The sequence below is a fragment of the Pelmatolapia mariae genome, linkage group LG7, assembly GCF_036321145.2.
Source record: "Pelmatolapia mariae isolate MD_Pm_ZW linkage group LG7, Pm_UMD_F_2, whole genome shotgun sequence".
Lineage (NCBI taxonomy): Eukaryota > Metazoa > Chordata > Actinopteri > Cichliformes > Cichlidae > Pelmatolapia > Pelmatolapia mariae.
Window position 1 is genome coordinate 12,864,677 of NC_086233.1, and position 22,742 is coordinate 12,887,418.

General features: G+C 40.4%; 1 protein-coding gene across 6 annotated transcripts in view; it reads left to right on the top strand.

Annotated features, from left to right (window-relative positions):
* The window catches only part of nrg1 (neuregulin 1), a 71,542-nt gene that overhangs the window by 35,787 nt on the left and 13,013 nt on the right, over nt 1–22,742 (top strand). For 2 of the 6 annotated variants that reach the window (XM_063477939.1, XM_063477940.1), the window contains exons 5-8: nt 5,029–5,131; nt 5,870–6,020; nt 6,114–6,235; nt 12,522–12,722. In XM_063477939.1, the coding sequence (XP_063334009.1) occupies nt 5,029–5,131; nt 5,870–6,020; nt 6,114–6,235; nt 12,522–12,714 (569 nt within the window). In that variant the 3' untranslated portion in view covers nt 12,715–12,722. The remainder of the gene's footprint in view (nt 1–5,028; nt 5,132–5,869; nt 6,021–6,113; nt 6,236–12,521; nt 12,723–22,742) is intronic. The other 4 variants (XM_063477934.1, XM_063477937.1, XM_063477935.1 and 1 more) reach the window with 2 other exon arrangements.

Sequence of the window (22,742 nt, forward strand, 5' to 3'; positions counted from 1 at the left end):
AGAGGTGCAAGGTTCCACAATGATCGTGCTGCCTGGAGAGACTGGCACATTGCTGGGGAGCATGCCCCATACCAGATGCTCACGCTGTGGGAGTAGTGTCACAGCACAAGGCAGCTTCACAGTGCCGATCTTGTCAGGAACCTCCTCACCCCTCCATCTGTTGGTGCACGACATCATGTCCAAGAAGTGCTCATAGTCAAGGAGCGAGTGCTTGCTCTCCACAGACACAAGCTTCTAATAGTCATCAGTGTTTCATAACTCGCATCAGGTACTTGAGGACATTGGAGCCGATGATGAGTTCATCATGCTGGCCTGACACTACCAAAACTGGCACAATGCATTTCACGCCGTGGACAGTAAGTGTCAAATCGCAGACACATTTTGGGTGGGTCTGCTTTTCACCACAGCCAACCAGCACAATTCATTCTGCTGACTGCGGCCCACTCACAAGTGCTCCAGCCTCTCTAAGTAAACTCTCTGCCTCCTCACTCATAGTACAAGCCATGGACCCAGAATCCATCATGCCCTTCAAGTTAACCGTGTCATTCACTGCGACCTGGGTGTAGAACAGTTCGCTGAACGTAGGCACTTCCGCGACACGGTATCCCTCTGGCATCGTTGAACAGGTGTTGACATAAAGAAGTTCAAGATCTGATTCATCAGGATTGAGGGTATTAGGTTCATCCCCCACACTGCCCCTCTCCAAGTGTGGGTGATTCAGTTTTCCGAAGGCCAACTCTGCCTCGCGACAGCTCCGGCCTCCCGTCCCTCACGACGACTGTGACAGTCCCTTTTCCAATGACCAGGAGCAAAGCATGCAAGACAGAGATTCTCTCTCCTGCAGTGCATGTGAGTGGAAGGACCAGTATTGCCACAGACCTGACAATTCTTCTTAAGAAAAGGGCCCTCGAGTAAAACGCTGCAAAGGCGCAGACACAGATGCAGGGGCTGCAGTCTGCACATTCTGATGTGCCATCACTCGATCCAAGAGGCTGATCAGAGCGCACATGCCAGTCACATCAAAAGCTTGGGTGTTAGTCGAGCCAAGCTCGCAACCAACTGACTGCTGACCAGACTGAGTGGTCACAAGAGATGGTGGAGACTGTTGGAACTGAGGAGTAGGTGTAGGCACCGGGCAAGAAGACACTGATGTCCCAGACATCAGCTAGAACAGGAGAGAAGCAAGCCGCTGTGGGCGAAAGCTGACAAGCGAGGTTTGAGGCTGGTGCTGTAGGCTGAGACTGCAAGGCGGGATTGGCCTGCACAGGTTGTGATGCCATCACTTCTTGAGGCATGACAGAGCAGATGTGGCTGACCCCGTGCCTCTGTGAGGTTTGGGAACTGCTCTGAGTGCGTGCCCTGAGTTCACGCTGCAAGCTATCAATGCGTTCTTGAACTTCAGTGGTTGTCCACTCCTCAGCTGCTTTGATGCTGAGCCTGTTCAAGAGGATGGGGTCAGGGCAATACTTGATAAACATAATCGAAACCTCACGTCCCGGATCCTCAACATTACGCCCCTGCCTACGCAAGCACTTGTCAGCAATGTCGATAGCATTGTTTAGCCTTATCCAATATTCCACCACTCCCTCATGTTGTAATGGTTTGGTGTTATAGAAGTCCGCCATAGGCATAGAAGAGTAAGTCAGTACACTAAAGTGCTGTTTTAGGATGTCAAAGATCAATGCAGGAACCTGGACACGGTCAAGTGAGGGGTTGTGACGTAGGGTGACCTTCACTACATCCTTAGCCTTCCCCATCAACCTAGCCAATATGTCATGTGATCGCTGATATGTTGGCGTGTTGCGTTTTACAAAGTACATTTCCATCATTTCCACCCATTCATGAATGGAGAACTTATCACTGCCGTCACCCCTGAAAACTGGCGGCTCCTTGACGTCTGATTGCAAGACAAATTTCACCCCAGACAAATTTAGCTCAGGAGGTCTCTGCTTAGCCTTAGAGGCCTCAGTAGACATACTGGCCCCCTTATCACCTTGCAGCTGGGCCACAATGGACTGACCAATCTGATTGGCCAAATCTGAGTTGAGTGTACTCAACTCAGCATGGAAAGCTGTCTGCGGGGCCTGAATGTCATAGGGGGGAACCTGGAGATGGGTCGAACAAAACTTGGAAGCAAATGACACACCAACTTTAGGTGTCTGAACCCCATCCCCAAGAAGCCACCCTCGCCCCCAAACTCACATTAGAGGAAACCTCCCCATCAGGAACACCCGTTGCCTCCGAGCCAGATGCTGAATCCATAAGGATGAATGAAGCACAATCACAAAAAATCAAGATTCCAAATAGCGTAACTGTACAAAATCAAACACAGTATTTGTAACTAACACTTAATGTTATTCAGGATCAGAATTGAGCAGATTAAATGTCCAAGCTCATTCAAAAAGTCCCACACAAGTTAGGAAAAGTAACTTGGAACAAGGGCAATTACGAAGAGCTCCCCACGGTGATCGAGATGACGTCTATGCTTGAGGAATCCAAAGGGTCACGGCACCAATGTAACCTGTCTGTATGTTACGTCTGTCTATGCGTTGTGTTCTGGCGTGAAAGTAAGAGGCAGGAGACAGCACTGGGTCTTTGGCTTTTTACTGCACATCTGCAACACAGAAATAAAGGTCTGAGCTGTGTGTGTCGCGTCTGCCAGGACACCTCTCCTCCGGCCATGCTGAAAGGAGCTGTGACCGGGGCACACATGCACGCGCCTACGTCATATGCAGCGCACACACACGAACACACACAGACTCAGATCACACAGGCAGGAGATTAAAATGCAAAATGAAATATTTAATTAAAAAAAAAAAAAGGTGTTTTGGGTGAAATTCACAAGTATTTAACACATATGTTACATGAGCCTCAATAGATTTTCTTTGTACACTGGCTGTGATCAGCTGATCTGTTCTGTTGCTGTGGCTCTGAGATTTTGTGATCTTTGTGGATTTACACATTTGAATTCAAGAAGATGTAAGCAGATGTTTCATGAATTGTTTTGGCTGATTTCCAACGCCAAGTTTATCAAATGTCACTGAGTAGCCCTTAACTTTAATTGTGACCTCTCTTCTACCTCTCTTGGCCTATCTTTCTTATCATTCTCCATCGCTGTGTGAAGTTTGCTCTCATTCTTTCCTCTACCTGGGAAACACAAGTGGACACAGTGTGCAGGCTGCACACAAACAGTTTGTGTGTTTGCTGATACTTGTTAACTGAAACATTGCATTTTAATTTACCTGCTACATTACTCCTTTTACGCTCGCTCCTCTTCTGTAGGTCTAGCTAGATTCTGAAGTATCACAACTACATCTTATGTACATTGACACTCGTTTTGATGTGGCAAAACCCCCCAAAACAAACATACAATAAGTTATGCATAAATTACATGTTTTTGCCTTTTCCGTCACTTTATATGTGATAATCCCTAGTGATACACCATTAGGATAGTCTTTTGTGTATAGGGATGGGTATCGTTTAGGTTTTATCCGATACCGGTGCCAAACCGGTACTTTTGAAACAGTGCCAGTGCTTAAACAATGCTCGAATCGGTGCTTAAAGAATGTAAAACACAAACTTTGTCCAAAAACCTCTCATGTTTAGCTGTTTTTTTGTAAAAAGATAACAATGTTAGCCTTTTCTGCAGCTATAGGGCATATATGGTATCACTCTTGGCTGGAAGCAGTGCTTAAACAATGGAAAAAACACAAACTTTGTCCAAAGACCTCTCATGTTTAGCTGTTTTTAAGTAAAAAAAATAACAATGTTAGCCTTTTCTGCAGCTATAGGGCATATATGGTATCACTCTTGGCTGGAAGCAGTGCTTAAACAATGGAAAAAACACAAACTTTGTCCAAAAACCTCTCATGTTTAGCTGTTTTCCACTTTTTCTTTGGTCATTTTAGCCTTTTTGGCCAGGGGTGAAGAGAGTATCTGCCATACATGTTTGCTAGTTCACCTTACATGCATTAATTTATAACGTGGTTAGCCTACTCAACGTAAATTACACACAAACAACATTAAGCTACTCACCCAGAGAAGAACGGCTGCTGCTGCCATCATCATCCGTCATCATTTCTGCTACACTGGCAGGGCTAGGGGCCAGGACTCTCATCTACGGGTTCTTGGGGGATGTTGCTAACTCCGGGTCCGATAACAGGCACCACACCCGCAGTAGATGTGCTTGGTGTGAGGTCTTGCAGCAAGCTATCAAATACGGTGCATTTCTCGGCTTTTAAAAAAACGCTATGCGTCGCCAGGTGTTTCATCAGATTCGAGGTGTTACCTCCTTTGCACAGTATCACTTTAAACCACTTGTTGCAGGCTGCTGAGTTTGCATCTTTTGCTGTGAAGTACAGCCAGACTTTTGTCCGCTTCGCCTTGGGCATTTTTAATCTGTAGCTCTGCTCTAAAAGAACGTACGTACCTGGGCCCGCCAGCTACTATCTTTGTAAAGGTAAAATGATTGGCTAGAATCCAAAGTGTATGATATCTCAGGAAAAAAAGCACCGAAATAAAGCACCGAAATGTGCGCTGCTTTTCGGTCTGGTTACTACCGTTTATGTCAGAACTAGTGCCATAATGGCACCTGGTACCCATCCCTATTTGTGTATTAACTGTTTAGGTTCAAACCACTTTGATATTTGAAGGTATGCAGTGATGTGAAATGAAGTATTTGTACTTTGTTATTTCTCACCTCTACGACTGATTTAAATTAGATTGATTTTGGACAAAAATAAAAAAAACTATATGAATTATAAGCTTATGGGAATCAAAGAGCATAATACACCTGCCACTGCCCTTTTCCCTCTAATTAATTACATTTCAGTTAGATTAAAGACACAGATTTATCTCTCTTCAAATCTTTGCATGTGGACTGTGGTCGCTAGAAATATAAAAACTGCATTACAGAGTCGTTTTAAAAAATTGTTTGGGTTTAGGGCTGACAGAGTCTTTGTGTGTGTTTGTGGTTGACTGTGTGTGTTTAGATCTAATGTTTTAAAGAATGGTTGTCCTTTTTTTCAGAAGCTGAGGAGCTGTATCAGAAACGTATTTTAACAATAACCGGAATCTGCATTGCGCTCCTAGTCGTTGGAATCATGTGTGTGGTTGCCTACTGCAAAACCAAGTAATGTCATTAATGCCATTTTTTGTTTTTCATTGTATAACATGTAGGTACTCTCCCTGATTTTATTATAGTTTCATATTGTACCGCCAGATTCAGGGTGCAGTTTCTCTTTTGCAGTTGTGGTTGAATAAATGAATGCAAAATGTATAAAAAAGAAGGGGCATCAATAAAAGAAAGTATTCAGATCAAAGAATAAAAAAATGTTAAGATGAGATACTCTGAAGTATTTTAATTAGTAGATGCTCAATTGTACAATTTTAATTGTGCAATAGACCTCCTTGGCTCAAACATTAGTATAGACTATTAGTTTTACAATTTTTATTATTGAAAATGTATGTTTGTTTAATATCCAATTGGAAGCATGAGATGATGTGTCTTTAATTGTGATTTAGCTACAAAAGTCTGTTACATTCATCCATGGCACTTCTTCACACAGTGAAAGCATTATAACATTTCTAAAGTTACCTATAAAGCTGGACATCATCCACAGATCAATGATCAGAGATACAGTAAAACCAACTGGGCTGAGAGAATTTTGAGGAATTTGTGTTGCTAGTGGACAATACAACCATATTCATTGTACTGTTGTACAATGTTGTTATAAACATAAATTACTTTTGCTAGAATCAACTATGAATTACTTTTACTATCTTTTTGTTTATGTGGGACTGCCATCAGTTATGTACCCAAGTTGCAATCTGGGCTCTTTCACGATCTACTTTGTTTCTTTACAAACAGGAAGCAGAGAAAGAAACTACGGGACCGTTTAAGGCAACGTCTAAGGAATAAGAGGAAGAATACCAGTACTGGTATTGACTCCAATGTGGCAAACTCTACCACTGGACGCCCAAATTCTAACTTGCCTCTTCAAGATTTGCAGCTTATTGGTGTATGCTGTTACTGTTATCAAATAAAAGGAATCAAAATTTGAATTTGTAAATTCATAACAGTTGTCAGTGTGGTTTCTGCTTTCTGTTTATAGCAACATAATGGAAGGACAATGAAGCATACAGCTGAAAAGGAGACAGAGACAAACTTTTCCACAAGCAAATATACCTTATCTGTGCATGATCCTACCACACTCACCAACATCTCCAGTCAAAGGTAAGAGAATGACTTTATATTTTCACTTTGGGTATTTGATATTATTCAGTTACAACTTGGTTACTACTTGGTTGGGGTCCAGTAACACAAGAGGACACTATGTATAATGTAGTAATTGAATTTGTTGCTAGAACAAATGATACTATGTAGGGTACGTGGGACACTGTTTAGCACATATGTGACTTTGGTGATTAGAACCATTAATCGCTTGAAATATACAGTGCACACTTTAAGAAAAGCAGTGGGGGAATTTGATTTCCCTGGTATAATTGAGCTTTACTTTTAATCTGTGTTGTAAATATTACTTCTCAAGTTCTAAATTTGAGTAGAATCCATCCAGCAAACTTTTCCAAAATTGAATAACCGTTTGTTGACCAACTTTTCTCAAAATCAAGTGTTAGTTGAAAAATAGTTGGAAATTGCCTTCCATTTTTAGATAGTGAAATAAATTAACTTGTGAAAAAACTAGTGAACAATAGATTTTGCTCTAAAAACAGCATTAACTACTAAAGTAATACTGATCATAGTCTTGAAATTACATAAAGCTAAAGCTTTATATTACTCTCACCCAGAGTGGCAAAAATACAGACATTCTGTACTTACTTAGAAGTACAGACACTAGTGTTAAAAAAAAAAAAACTCCATTAAAACTTGAAGTACTAGGGGTGGCTGTAGCTCAGGAGGTAGAGCAGGTCACCTACTGATCGGAAGGTTGGTGGTTTGATCCCTGGCTCCTCCAGTCTGCATGTCAAGTATCCTTGGGCAAGATACTAACCCCAAGTTGCTCTGCGATGCGTCCATCAGAGTATGAATGTGTGTGAATGTAGTTAGAAAGCACTACGTATAGAGAAAGTGCTTGTGAGAATGGGTGTGATTGGGTGAGTGTGGCATGTTGTATACAGCGCTTTGAGTACTCCGGAAGAGTAGAAAAGTGCTATATAAGAATCAGTCCATTTACTAATTAAACTTCTTTACTCAAATAAAAGCGAAAAAGTACAGGCTCTGAAATATACTTCAATTAAGAAAGTAAAAAGTTGTTGCTTGTTGGAAGATGATTCAACCAGCAGTTTTTGTACAAAGTTAACTGAACCTTGCGCTATATTAGCACAGCTTATACTTGAATTACTTTAGTAGAAGATGGAAATTGAAAAAGAAGGAAAAAAAACCAAACTTTTTCTTGCCTCTAACCAAAAATGAGTATGGAAGGGATTAAAGTGGGATTCAGCACATGGAGGAACCCTAAAATCGTAGTCAATAGGGAAAAGAATCACAACTCAAAGAACTTTCTATTGAGAACTCCAGCAGATTTTTCACAGACTGTGATTAACTGAGCTGGGCTACTGCTGCTCTAAGTTTTACTGCTCTTGTGGATTTACACAACTGAATAGATGACGATAGTAGGTGATAGTTGGTATAATTAGCCTCCAGATTTAACGACAGTTCCCTGTGTTTTATGTTACGCATGACTTTAATTGCAATTGATCTCAGTTGTTACCATGCCTAGAAATTGTATTAATCATCCAGACAGTTTCTGTTACTTGGGTGGTTCATTCACAACTAAAGCACAACGTTGCCTAATTACCGCAGACCTTAAGAAGATATACAAATTGTACTTTGGCTGTCCACTGGGTGACCAGGATAAATCTTGGGGTCAACATTTCACCTGCAACAGTTGTTCCAATGGACTTGCTAAATGTGCGAAAAGCAGCAATGCTATTTGCAATCCTGATGGTGTGGCAGAAACCGTGAGATCATCTCAATGATTGCTATTTTTGCGATGTGAAGACAATAGGATTCTCTGAAAAAATAAGCACAAAATTGTATATATCCCAGCCTGGATTCTACAATAAGGTCTGTTCCTCATGATGACCACATGATGGATTAGCTTCTGTAGAAGGTGGTAAGGAACATGGTCAAGGCGGATCTGGTTACAATCCAGAGTCATCAGATCCTGATTACGTGACCAATGAAGATTCAGAACCAGAGACTTTTACACAAGTAGAGTTGAACAATCTTGTTTGTGGTCTAAATCTGTCGAAAGACAAAGCGGAACTTAATTGCTTTGATGGTTAAGCAGAAGGATGTGCTTACCAAGGGTGTTACTGTTAACTCACTACAGAAGTCAAAGTCATAACTTGACAGCGTTCTTCACTCCTGATGGCTCACTGTGCTATTATCATGACATCAACAGAACATCAACATCAACATTTAGCAGTTTGTCACAAGAGCATGTTCCGGCTGAATGGCGTCTCTTCATTGATTCTTCACAAAGAAGCTTGAAGGCAGTCCTACTCCATATTGGAAATGCCAAACCAAGTATGCCGATTGCCCATTCTGTTTATCTAAAGGAGTGCTATGACAACATGAAGACACTGTTTGAATTAGTCTGGATGGTAAAACTCCCATGCACCCTCACATATCCTTAAGAGTCTAAAGAGATGGTTCAGCATTCCATGATCAGCACAAAAACCACAATGTTTCTCCAGAATCTGAGGCTCAACTAACAGACAAACCCTCCTTTCCAATACCCAGCTTTGTGATACCCCCATAATTAGAGCATAGGGTAGCATGAGCGAGCCATAACCCTCAGACTTTACTTGCTTCCTCTACAGAGGAACTTTCAGTGAAGGTCCCAGACATGAGTTATTATAAATTAAATCAAATTCAGTTTTTATATAGTGTCAAATCACAACAACAGCCACCTCAAGGTGATTTATGATGTAAGATAAACATCCCACAGTAATATAAAGAAAGCCCCAACAATCAGATGACCCTTTAAGATACTACAGCATTTGTAATAGACAAGGACAGTTCACAGCATTAAACTGAGTTATACTGTGGCATCAACATAAGCACAGTTTTAAACAGAACTTTTTTATAACTTGGAAAATGAGTTTGCCAAATTAATTATCAACAGTTATTTTTTCTGTGTAGCTGTGGAATTACTGAAAACTGTTTCTGGAGTACTTGAATGTTCCAGAAATCTTAAAATGCAGAGGTTTTAAGGTTCTGAAGTCTCTCCACTCCTGTCCAGTTAGTCTGTTGTACAATATGATATATATTTTTATGAAAATAAATCATCATAATAAGGAGCACAAGTCATTCCTAAGAGAAGTAAAAATTGTTTAAAAATAGTCATCTGAGTAAACATAAGTTTCCAGATTTAAACAAATCTAAAATTTGCTCTGTCCTATCACCTGAGGAAAGTCGGGTTGATTAGACTGAGCAGAATTGCTGTGCTCTCATGACCGGGAGCCTGCCAGAGGGGAGGGAATCAAAAAGAGCTTGTCCACTGGCATGTGATGTATCCATTTTATGTTTCCTGAAGTGAACAACAAGCTCATTTGTCTTGCTGGTACTGAGGAGCAAGTGGTTGTTCTAAAACCAACATGTGAATCCCTGGACCTCCTCTCTGTAGGTTGTCTCATTGTTATTGGTTATCATCCCCACCTGTGGGAGGCTGTGTCATCTGCAAAATTGTATATAAAATTTGTGTTATGAATAGGGGTGCAGTCTTGTGTGAAAAGTGAATATGAGAGTGGGCTGAGAACGAAGCCCTGGGGTGTGCCATGGTTGAGGACAGTACTGTGATGACTTCTCCAAGTCTCTCATGCTGTGGTCTGCTGGAAAGGCTATCAACTTGACATAGTAAGAACGGCAGGACAGATAAAACTCCTGGAACAGGGAGTCAGTCGGCAGGCTCCTCTTTTAGAATAACAGGAAGCCAATAAAGAGAACCTAATATGGGAGAAATAGGGCCTCTTTTTATTTAGTTCCTATTACTACTTTTGCTGCAGTGTTCTAGAACCACTGAAGGCTTTTCAGGAAGATTTCAGAGCGACCTGATTATAATGAATTGCTGTAGTCCAGTGTTAGGAGTAATGGGAGAACTAGCTTTTAAGCGTCATTTTGAGACAGGATATTTCTAATTTTACTGATATTGTCCAAATGAATGAAGACAGTTCTACATATTTGCTTATTGTGTGTGCTGAGGGATATATCCTGGCCAAAAATTACTCCAAGATTCCTCCCATTGTAAACACTGACAAAGTTATGCATTTTAAACTAAGTGTAATCTCAGTTTTGTCTGGGAAGCAGGTACTATGTCCTGTATGTCAAACCTCTCTCATTGGTTGCCTTTTTTCAGAGGCAAACGCAGTATCCAGCATCATATGCAGTGAGAATATAACATGTTTACCATTTTCCCCAAAACAAATTCGGATCCACAAAAATTAAGGATATTCAAGTTAGGGAACAAGAAGGCAAGAATAAGAGCCAAGAAACCACTTTGTTTTTAAATATCTTTTTTAAGTATCAAGGAGGGAAAGAAGGCCTTTTGAAGGAAGCTGGGGCAGAGGTCACAGCTCATCAAGAAAGTCTGAGTCATGAGGTACCATAAGATAAGGTCTGCACTGACTATACCTCAGTCAATGTGTGCTAGTCCTGATGGTCTAAATCCAATGGACTCAAGTCCTTCTGTCCCCATAGCAAAATCACCGCACAGTGCACAGGATTTAAACTCTGGTGTGTGCACCTCCTGGTGAACAATGCAGACAACTACTCTACTATTATTTTGCTATGCTTTTGAAAAGGTCACTCCTCTTTAGATGTAGAAAATTGTTTCATCTAGTAAGATAAAAGGTGAATAAGATCAGAAAATATTTACCGGGTACTGGTTTTTCCTGATGACAGAATTAACACTTGCATTTTAAATTGCATTCAATTCAATTCAATTCAATTTTATTTATATAGCGCCAAATCACAACAAATGTCGCCTCAAGGCGCTTTATATTGTACAATAGATCGCACAATAATAAATACAGAGAAAAACCCAACAATCATATGACCCCCTATGAGCAAGCACTTTGGCAACAGTGGGAAGGAAAAACTCCCTTTTAACAGGAAGAAACCTCCGGCAGAACCAGGCTCAGGGAGGGGCGGCCATCTGCTGCGACCGGTTGGGGTGAAAGAAGGAAAACAGGATAAAGACATGCTGTGGAAGAGAGACAGAGGTTAATAACAGATATGATTCGATGCAGAGAGGTCTATTAACACATAGTGAGTGAGAAAGGTGACTGGAAAGGAAAAACTCAATGCATCATGGGAATCCCCGGCAGCCTACGTCTATTGCAGCATAACTAAGGGAGGATTCAGGGTCACCTGGTCCAGCCCTAACTATATGCTTTAGCAAAAAGGAAAGTTTTAAGCCTAATCTTGAAAGTAGAGATAGTGTCTGTCTCCCGAATCCAAACTGGAAGCTGGTTCCACAGAAGAGGGGCCTGAAAACTGAAGGCTCTGCCTCCCATTCTACTTTTAAATACTCTAGGAACAACAAGTAAGCCTGCAGTGCGAGAGCGAAGTGCTCTAATAGGGTGATATGGTACTACAAGGTCATTAAGATAAGATGGGGCCTGGTTATTTAAGACCTTGTATGTGAGGAGCAGAATTTTGAATTCAATTCTGGATTTAACAGGAAGCCAATGAAGGGAAGCCAATACAGGAGAAATATGCTCTCTCTTTCTAGTCCCTGTCAGTACTCTTGCTGCAGCATTTTGGATTAGCTGAAGGCTTTTCAGCGAGTTTTTAGGACATCCTGATAATAAAGAATTACAGTAGTCCAGCCTGGAAGTAATAAATGCATGAACTAGTTTTTCAGCGTCACTCTGAGACAGGATATTTCTAATTTTAGAGATGTTGCGCAAATGGAAGAAAGCGGTCTTACATATTTGTTTAATATGTGCATTGAAGGACATGTCCTGGTCAAAAATGACTCCAAGGTTCCTCACAGCATTACTGGAGGCCAAGGTAATGCCATCCAGAGTAAGAATCTGCTTAGATACCATAATTCTAAGATTTTCAGGGCCGAGTACAATAACCTCAGTTTTATCTGAATTAAGAAGCAGAAAGTTAGCGGCCATCCAGGTCTTTATGTCTTTAAGACATTCCTGCAGTTTAACTAATTGGTCTGTGATACCTGGCTTCATGGATAGATAGAGCTGCGTGTCATCTGCATAGCAGTGAAAATTTATGCTATGTCTTCTAATGATGCTGCCTAAGGGAAGCATGTATAATGTAAATAGAATTGGTCCTAGCACTGAACCCTGCATGAATTGCATACATGTTCATACATAGTTCATACATACCCTGTTCAACCTGGAATACAAAACACACTTTGATAACAGAGAGAAGCTATTCAGTGCAGAAATTTTTCCCATATTAATTGTTTTAACGGTCTACAGGCCTAAACACTGTCATTATGTAAACAACGCCCTCCCTGTCTCTGCAGCTGGAGTAATGACTGGAGCAACAGTGTACAGTCTGACACTGAGTCTGTCTCTGTGATGTCATTGGCGGAGAATAGCCAACGTGCCACACAGGGTGCCCGGGGTCGTCTGAATGCCACCGGTGGCACCAGTGACTTAAGTGCTCATTCAAAGAAGTGCCGAGATGCACCCAACTCCAACAGACACTTGCCATAAACTCTAAGGTAATTGATTAATTAATGAATTAATTTTCAATCTGAACCATGAAGTATATGAACCCAATCCTTTAGGAGACATCTAGCATGTATTTCTGAAATGGCAAAAAAACCCCAGAAAATTGCTAAATCTATATGGTAAATACTTCAGAACATATGATGTCACTATTGTGTGTTATATAGTGTGCATCAAAGTCCAACACTACTGGGTCCTAAATATGACAATGGAAGCAATGGAAGAATAAATAAAAATAAAATGTTAATAGAAAGTGTATACAGCTCACTGAAATCGAAAATGAATACCTCTCAGAAAAAATTCTTGTCTTTCAAGAAAAATGGTACTTACAATAAATTATTTTAAAAGATCATTTGCAATATTTGAATATTTCATCATTCAAATCTGTCTACAGCAAGTTCATACAAATATGACATAATCAAAACCTAAAGGCCAGTGTTTCTGTTGAGTGAAAGACTTGAGCGCTTTTAATTTGAAATGGATGCAGGAAAGATTTATTTTTGTATGATGTTACCTCAATGAAGTATCTTTAACAATGTGCAGCAGATCTAAGATATATAAAATTTAATTATCATATCACATGTTTGAGTTTTATAGATAAAACAAAAGAAATACAAATTTTGTTTTTGTAGAAAACCCTTGGAATTAAAGTGCAGCATTTAAACTTTACTTGAAATGGTTTAACAAAAGTATTGCATTACCTGTTTAGTGGTTTTTATATACTGAGATCCTCTGCCAGGCTATTACTGCAGCTACCTTAATTTGCTGCTTGTTTGTGGGTCTGCTTGCCCTAAGTTCTGCCTTTAGCCATTAAAAAGATGTTCTGCTGTGTTGAGAACACAAGACTGACTTGGCAACTGAAGAATATCCCATTTCATTGCCTTGAAAATTTGTTGGGTTGCTTTTGTAGTATGGTTAAAATGATTATCCATTTGCACTATGAATTTTTATCTGATCAGTTTTGCAACATTTGGCTAAATCTGAACTGAAAGTATAGTACACTTCAGAATTGATCCTGCTACTTCTATCCCCTGTCAGATCATCTTTAAACACTAGTGACTGTTTCAGTGGAAACATCTTGTGACTGTTTCATAACATGCTCATGTTATAACATTGCCTTCACCATGTTTTATACATGATGTGGTATGCATGAGCTGCCACTTTTCTTCACCATAGTTATAGTTATCTTATCATTATTCTGGCTCAACTATATTTTAGTTTTTTCTTTGAGATATTTTTTTGACTTTGTGAACTTGTACTCTAAGCAGTAGTTTGCAACTTATTGTAAAAATCCTATGTATTTACATTCATGAAAGAATTTTGCGATTGCAGACTTCGACGATATACCTACATCATCAAAAATGTTCTTGACTTGGCAAGATGTTGTGAAGGAGTTTCCCTAAACTTCTTAATCATGGAGAATAATCTACAGTCATCCACTTTAGTTGTCTTCCATACCTTCTGGTGATTCTGAGCTAGCCAGTGGATTCCTGCTTTTTAAGGAAGACTGTTGACTTGTTTATCTTACAAGTTTTTGCTATCTACACTGTTACAAAAAAAAAAAAAGTGTTTGGTGCGAGTCGGAATGTCATTCCTGTACCATAGTACTTTGCATATCCAGAGAAGTTGGATCACACAGAGGGAACACTGAGGGAGGAATTTAAACTCTGTAACCAGACTATATTAAGAATATTGTGGATGTACAATGAAGTATTTTTTAACATGCAAGTTTTAACATAACTTATATTTTTATGTGTCTTTATAAAAGCTCTCTGCAACGTTTCACATATTTTATCTCTAAAAAAATGGGGCCCATGTATATGAAATTTATAGTATTATTACTAAATATTTCAGTAATTTATAACAATTAGTGAAATACTTTTTTAAAACCCTTGAATTAAAGCTGAAGGTCTGCATTCAAATCACATCTTAACTGTTTCATTTAAAACCCACTGGGGTCATGTAAAGAAGCAAACTGACAAAAATTGTGCCCTTGTCCAATACCCAAGTATAACTGTTTACTGATAGATAGAAATATTTATTTTATTTTCTTCTCTGCTTTCTTAATGTATAACTGTCATAGCATTTTAAATTTCCACTGCAAAAAACATGCATTAAAGTACTAAGCATTGAAGAAAAATTAAAAGAGGTCTATAAAATATATCCAATTAAAAAATGTTTAACCAAAAGAATGGCTTAAAAAAACTGGCTGAGGGAAAATAGAGGATCATGTAATTTTTAAAAACATTTTTGTTTATTTTTGTTTTTCTTCTTGAGACATAGAAAAGGAGAGCAATGAAATGAAAGAAAGAATTTGAGTATCCAGTGAGGTTAGGAAGTGACTACTCCCTCAGTACTTTAATGAAAACTAGAGTATTGGTTTGAAAGTGGTGCTAATCACCATACATGCAACAGATTCCATTTTTGCCACTGCAAAGTCATTCTGGTTCTCCTCTGACAACTGTCATAGCAAGACGAGCAGTGGTTATCTAGTTAAATCTAAAAATAGACATAGATTATAGACATAGATTAAAACAAAGTAAATGAGTCTCTCTCCTTTTATCTTGGACAGCTTTCTGTCATAAAGCTTATCCTCTGCCTCTGTGGTTTAAGTTTTGGGTGTGGCTATGGCCCAGAAGGTAGAGTAGGTCGTCTACAGATCGGAATGTTTGGTGGTTTGATCCCTGGCTCCTCCAGTCTGCATGTCAAGTATCTTTGGGCAAGATACTAACCTCAAGTTGCTCTCCGTGAATGTGTGTGAATGTAGTTAGAAAGCACTAAGTACAGAGAAAGTGCTTGTGAGAATGGGTGTGATTGGGTGAATGTGGCGGCATGTTGTACTCTGGGAGAGTAGAAAAGCGCTATATAAGAATCAGTCCATTTACTATTTACCATTTATCGAAGTGTGAATGTTAGATAGAAAGCACTTAGACATCGAAAAAGTGCTGGTATGGATGTCTGTGTAAATAGGTGAATGTGACATGTAATATAAAGTGTTTTAAATGCTCAAGTAGAGTAGAAAAACGATATACAGTTAGTATTATTATTATTATATTTACCATACTTTACTGTATTCTTGTCCACAGTTGGCTGTCGTCTCTGGAAGATGGGTCAATTCGACTTGATTATATAGCCAATGAAATCTGTATAGGGTCGGTGTTCTCATAGATGTGTCTGTGTTTGTTATTAGTGCCTGGAGCTTGTCAAGTTGAGAGTTTAGAATTTCTTCTGGTTGTTTGTGTATGCACATTGTAGATAAACCTCTGGACTTTGACGAGAGTTTGTTAGGAAACTAGCATACAAGACTAGAGGAGGTCGTGGGTTCCGGCCATGGTGATGAGCACCAGTGGCGTGGACGCTGCTTGTTCTTAGAAGAAGGCATGCCCCCGGCAGAGGACACAGGGGGTCAAGGTGAGGTGGTGGCTGGCTCCTCATCCTCTGACCACATTGCTGCCAGGAAGGAGGCAGGTGAAGGGTGGTTGGACCATGTTGTCAAGAGAAAAAAAATGAGCTGCCTAGTAAGTTAGAACTGCTGTATTATAAAATGCCATTAGCTCAAGACATTTTGTCACTGCTCAGTGACAAAAAAATACTTATGAGCCCCTGAAACTTGACCCTGGCAGTATATTTACCATACTTTACTGTATTCTTCTCCACAGTTAGCTGTCGTCTCTGGAAGCTGGGTCAATTCAACTTGATTATATAGCCAATGAAATCTGTATAGGGTCGTGTTCTCATAGACTTGTCTGTGTTTTTTATTAGTGCCTGGAGCTTGTCAAGTTGAGAGCTTGAAAACTAGAATTTCTAGAATAGATTGTTACGAAACTAGCATACAAGAGTAGCTGCCACTGGCTCTGCTTTCATTGCTCTGAGATCAGTTACCATCTGCATTTTGTGTGAAGAGAGCAAGCATTAGCAAGTTAATGAGCACTCATTCATCGTCATAACAGATGAGCTTTCTCTTACAAACCACTTTGTTTAATCCCCTTGTTGATTTTGACAGTTTTTCACACAGTGCTCAATCATTGTAATTCAGCTGTGATTGTTTTTTAAAGAGATGTATTTTAATGTGATTTTAAAATTGAATTGTATGGCTGTATTTAAAATGAGATATTAAAATAAATTTCAATAAGTAAGATTGATCCATATAACAACAATGAGGTACAGTTTGCTGCACAATTTTATGTTGCTTTTATTTGTATGCATGTATAATTTGGCAATAATACAGTATTATGAATAGTAAGGTGATTTCATTATGCTTTATTGCTATTTTTTGCTAAAGGAACAGTTCTAAAAAATCATCTACAGCCCATTATTTTCTAATAGTAAATAGTTAAATAAATAGAGAAGTAATAAACTTTTACATTACTTCAGCAAGGATAGAGTACAGGATGGTAAAGGCGCCAGAAAGGCCAAGAAGAGGGGAGTGGGGAGCAGGCATTGTGTCTGCTTGATTTTCCGAAAAAGCAAAAAAACCCAGACAGAAACAGGCTGCATTGTCACTGCTGCAGTGACATCAGTGCTACACTGTCTATTTAACAACTGTCCATTTGCTGTCCAATTATTCTACTTACCATTTTGCTTTAACTTTTAAGTAATTTTGCTATAAACTTATTCAATGTCCAACATTTAACATGTATGTTAGCGTTATCTACTATGTGGATGCTTTCTTTAGTTCCTGCCTACACCTTAAACACAGACCCGACACAATCTACTTATACCAGAAAATAGCCCAGCTAGAAGGTCAAATTTCCAGTATCTGCCATATCTGGGAGAATGAATTACTGCTGGACTCCCTGGCTGCAGAGACCTCTTGAGGTCCTGACACCATGCTTCAGTGGTCTGGTTGTCACGGTTTGTGGAGACAGACCGTGCGGAGATGTGTGTGGTGGACCCAGGTGCGAACATAAGTGAGGATACGGGAGTGAACTTAAACAAAAGCGAGCCTTTTATTGTGGCTGATGATCACGAAAGAAACAAACGAGAATGAGGGCAGCACAAGAGCAATAACTAAACAGAAACCTAAACTGGGAACAAACTATGAAAGCTAACTATGGCAATGGCTGTGACTCTGACTATGGCGAGGAAAACAGACGACCTGACGACGAACAAAGGAAGACTGAGGACTTAAATACACACATGAGGTGATCGGGGGAAGTGGAGACACATGAGAACACAGCTGACTAGAATGAAACATAATGACAATACAGGGGAGAGTAACACTAACTACAATGAACAAAGAACACCAGACTCTTCCAAAATAAAACAGGAAACATGTGAAGCAGACATGACAATACAAACTTGATAACATAAGACATGCAGTCAAAACAGCCTCACAGACAAAGGGTGAGGGAAACTTAAATACAGGGGAAAAAAATACAAGAGGAATCGAAATAGACAAATGAGCTTAGGTAATCTAATGAACTTAAAAATAAACCATAAACATCAAACATAAACTAAAACTTAAAACGCTGGGTCAAAGACCCAGGATCGTGACACTGGTCCCTTAGCAAACACAGACTCAGATCCACCTATGGTCACATCTATCCACAAGGAGATCCCATGGCTCAGGCCTAGACTCAAGCCTAAAGTGCAGACCTGTTCCATGTCCACTATTTCCCCTGGAGTGTTATTCATGGGAAAAAGAAACAAGGAAGAAGATCTGCTCACACTTAAATTGCAAATGGATTGAAACAGGTTCAAGGTACTACTACTAATGGCTGAGACAACTTGGCTGAGCTCCCAGCAGCGACTGCTGCAGGAGGCTGGGATGGCTTGGCTGAGCCCCCAGCTGAAAGAGGTGGCAAGCCTGAGATCCTAGCTGACGAAGGAGAAGGCTGGAGAGGCTCGCTTGAGCCCCCAGAGGAGACAGGTGGCTGAGACATCTCAGCCAAGCTCCCAGTGGAGGCTGGAAAGAGAACCTTTGGGGGTCCAGTGCAAACTAAGGCCTCAAACATTGTCTCTAAAATCCAAATAGGGAAAGTTTTAGTGTCACGATCCTGGGTCTTTTGACCCAGCGTTTTGAGTTTTAGTTTATTTTGATGTTTATGGTTTATTAGTTTATCTAAGTTCATTTGTTTATTAGATTCCCCTTGTGTTTTCTACCCCTGAGTTAAGTTTCCCTTGTCCTTTATGTGTTTCATGTCTGCATGTCTTTTGTCGTCAAGTTCATGTTGTCATGTCTGCGTTTCATTATGTTTCCTGTTTTATTTTGAAGAGGTCCTGTGTTCCTGTGTTCATTGTGTTTAGTTTTACACTTCCCCTGTGACATTGTTATTATTACTATATGTTATTTGTTTCAGCTGTTTCCCCATGTGTTCACACTTCCCTCATTAGCCTCCTGTGTGTATTTAGTCTGTGTTTTCTCATTCAGTCTTTGTCAGGTTGTCTGTTCTTTTCCATGCCATGCTCCTAGATTCTATGTTCTAAGTTGCATGTCCCAGGTAACTTAGTATTTTAAGTTTCCCCAGTTTAGGTTATTTGTTTAGTCTCCTCTTCATTTGCCTTAGTATTTTTCCATCAGCCACCTTAAACGGCTCACTTTGTTTATATCAAGTTTTGTTTCACGTTCATTTGTGTCTGCATTTTGGGTCCACTCCTCACTACATACAGTCTGCCTCAGCCAGACTGACATTTAGTTTCTAATGGGTCCAATTTATTAGCACAACAAACAGTTCTAGAAAAAAAAGAGTATTTTCAAACATGGGCTTGAAAACGGGTAATACAGTCTCTGAATTAACAGTTTTAATGTTTCCAGGCTCAGAAGGACTATGAAGAAGAAAGTCTTTATTTTTTCTCACGATGGCTAGTTGCTATGAGGAGGTCGTGAGTTCTGGCCATGGTGATGAGCACCAGTGGCGTGGACGCCGCTTGTTCTTAGAAGAAGGCATGCCCCCGGCAGAGGACACAGGGGGTCAAGGTGAGGTGGTGGCCAGCTCCTCATCCACTCACCATATTGCTGCCAGGAAGGAGGCAGGTGAAGGGTGGTTGGACCATGTTGTCAAGAGAAAAAAAATGAGCTGCCTAGTAAGTTAGAACTGCTGTATTATAAAATTCCATTAGCTCAAGACTATCATGAGAAAATTTTGTCACTGCTCAGTGACAAAAAATACTTATGAGGCCCTGAAACTTGACCCAGGTGATTACAGGAAGAGGGTCATAGATTGTCATATAAGTTTCTGACCTCAATCTTTAACCCGTAGGCAGCTTTAAACACCACATACGCAACACTTTGGATTTTGCTGAAAAGCTGAGAGAGGTGTCATTATGGAGGCAGACGAAACGATGGTCTTGTATGATGTTACATCTCTCTTCACTTGTGTTTCAGTAACTGAAGCAGTGGAGGTAGTTCATAAGAGATTACCGGATGACCCCAATCTCAGCAAGTGTGTCTGCCCTTGGAACTATGTCTTTATTCCACATATTTCACATACAAGGGTCAGTACTACGGGTAGAAACATGGGTGCACCATGGATTCCCCACTTTCACCCATTGTGGCCAACAAATATTTAAAGTTTGACTCTCATCTTCCACTAGAGAACAAACTGTGTCATCAGGATGCTACAACACAACACAAACACCATCCCAACAGATACAGTGGCCAGGAAAGCAGAAGAACATGATATCAAGAAGGCCCTAACTAAATGCTAGCTGTTATCTCAGCTGGACGTTTGTCAAAGCTGGAAAGGCACCTAAAGAACGCTCCAGGTGATTCAGGAGAGAAAAAGGACAACTGCTGCCTCAGTGAAAATCCTTATGTGTCAGGGAGTATCGGAACAGCTGAGACGCATTCTCTCCAAACACACCATTTCTATGGCTTTCAAACCCCAAAACACACTGCACCAAAAATTGGTCCACCCCAGGGACCTGCTCCCATGGCACAAATAGAGTAATATAGTGTATATTGATTAAGTGCCAGGAAGATCTCCATGATGTATATCTCGAGAAAACCAAAAAACCTCTAGCTAAGTGGATGGCACAACAGAACTGCTAACTTTTCAGGCCTGGAGTCCACATTCTATTTACACCTACAGGCCAGTTGCCATTCTTTCAATGATGAGACATACACATCCTGGACGGGGAGGAACCCTGGTTTTAGTGGGGAGTCAAAGAGGCCTGTAGAGGCTAAGCCTATGGTTGAAGCCACTGAGGTGTTCATTGATGGGGGTGACGTGATGTCTCTCTTTACAAGGCCATTTACATGAAAAGGTAAAGACCATTTCTGAATCAAGACAAAGGCCTAGGGTTACATCTTTCACCTTGTTACAAGTGCTGTGATTTCAGCATTTTCCCAACTGTTTGTGAGTGATACTCATGACCATTGATCAGTTGTTACTGACAAAATGCTTTGGTCATAAAATGTATTTTATCTTTAAAATGAAATGTTTCTCCCACTGAAAACGTTATGTCCAGATGAAGCTTTTTGGGATATATTAGTTTAAGTTATTCATGACAGTTATTTACAAATCAGTACCTATAAACAATTATCTACTTCTACATAATGTTTGTGTAATCAAAGCAAACATCTGTCATCACACGCTTATCTGATTTTTACTGCACTATAAACTTCTTAAAGTATGTTTAAACAGTAGAAGGAAAACAAAATGAATATATAAAATACAATACTATTTCTTTAAAAGTAAATACTGGCCCTAGTGAGCTGCCCTTGAGGAGGTTAGCACTCTCAAAGTACTTGTTGGTGGTGAGGTTGTTGTTATTACATGGTGGCAACACTGAGTTGTTTGTAGGTTCAGCTATTACCTCTTTCTTTTTTATTATTGGACTAGATTCTTTAAAGGCTATTAGTTGTTGTTTACAAGTCTTCTGTTATTTTCACAGTGTTGCTTCCAAAGTCTTCAATTTCAAGTTTATTTTAGTGAACTAGAGAGGGACATCTTTGAAAGTAGCACTTTCTTTCCAATCCCAGCTTGAATTGAACTTCAGAGGGTTATCTTAATGTACTCAGTTGCTAACATGATTAGACATTTGTGTTAAGTATTTAAACAGATGTATCTAACAAAGTGTCTGTTTGTTGTCTAACAATTTGATTTTTTAACAAAATGTAAAGTCAATATCAACTTTCTGATTTTTCATTCCTGTTTTTTCACTTGGACTGTAAAGTGGCAAGGTAGGATGTAAACACCTGCCAACGTATTCAAAGTGAATTTGTTCCCACTACAACAGGTCTCTCCAGTTTGGAAGTGAAACTCATAGTATAGTCACTTAGACATGTAGAGGGTTATCTCATGTATTCAATTCAATTCAGTTTTATTTATATAGCGCCAAATCACAACAACAGTCGCCTCAAGGCACTTTATATTGTAAGGTAGACCCTATAGACCCTCCAAGCTCGAGGTTCACAGGTTACATATTAAACAATCCAACAATCCATCCATCCATCCATCCATCTTCTTCCACTTTATCTGGGGTCGGGTCGCGGGGGCAGCAGACTAAGCAGAGAACCCCAGACCTCCCTCTCCCCAGCCACCTCCTCCAGCTTATCCGGGGGAACACCAAGGCGTTCCCAGGCCAGCCGAGAGATATAATCTCTCCAGCGTGTCCTGGGTCTGCCCCGGAGCCTCCTCCCAGTGGGACATGCCCGGAACACCTCACCCAGGAGGCGCCCAGGAGGCATCCTTGTCAGATGCCCAAACCACCTCAGCTGGCTCCTTTCGATGTGGAGGAGCAGCGGCTCTACTCTGAGCCCCTCCCGGATGGCTGAACTTCTCACCCTATATCTATGGGAGAGGCCAGCCACCCTTCAGAGGAAGCTCATTTCCGCCGCTTGTATCCGCGATCTCGTTCTTTCGGTCACTACCCACAGCTCATGGCCGTAGGTGAGGGTAGGGACGTAGATCGACCAGTAAATTGAGAGCTTCGCTTTTACACTCAGCTCTCTCTTCATCACAACAGACCGGTACAGTGTCCGCATCACTGCAGCCGCAGCACCAATCTGTCTGTCGATCTCCGGCTCCCTTCTCCCATCACTTGCGAACAAAACCCCGAGATACTTG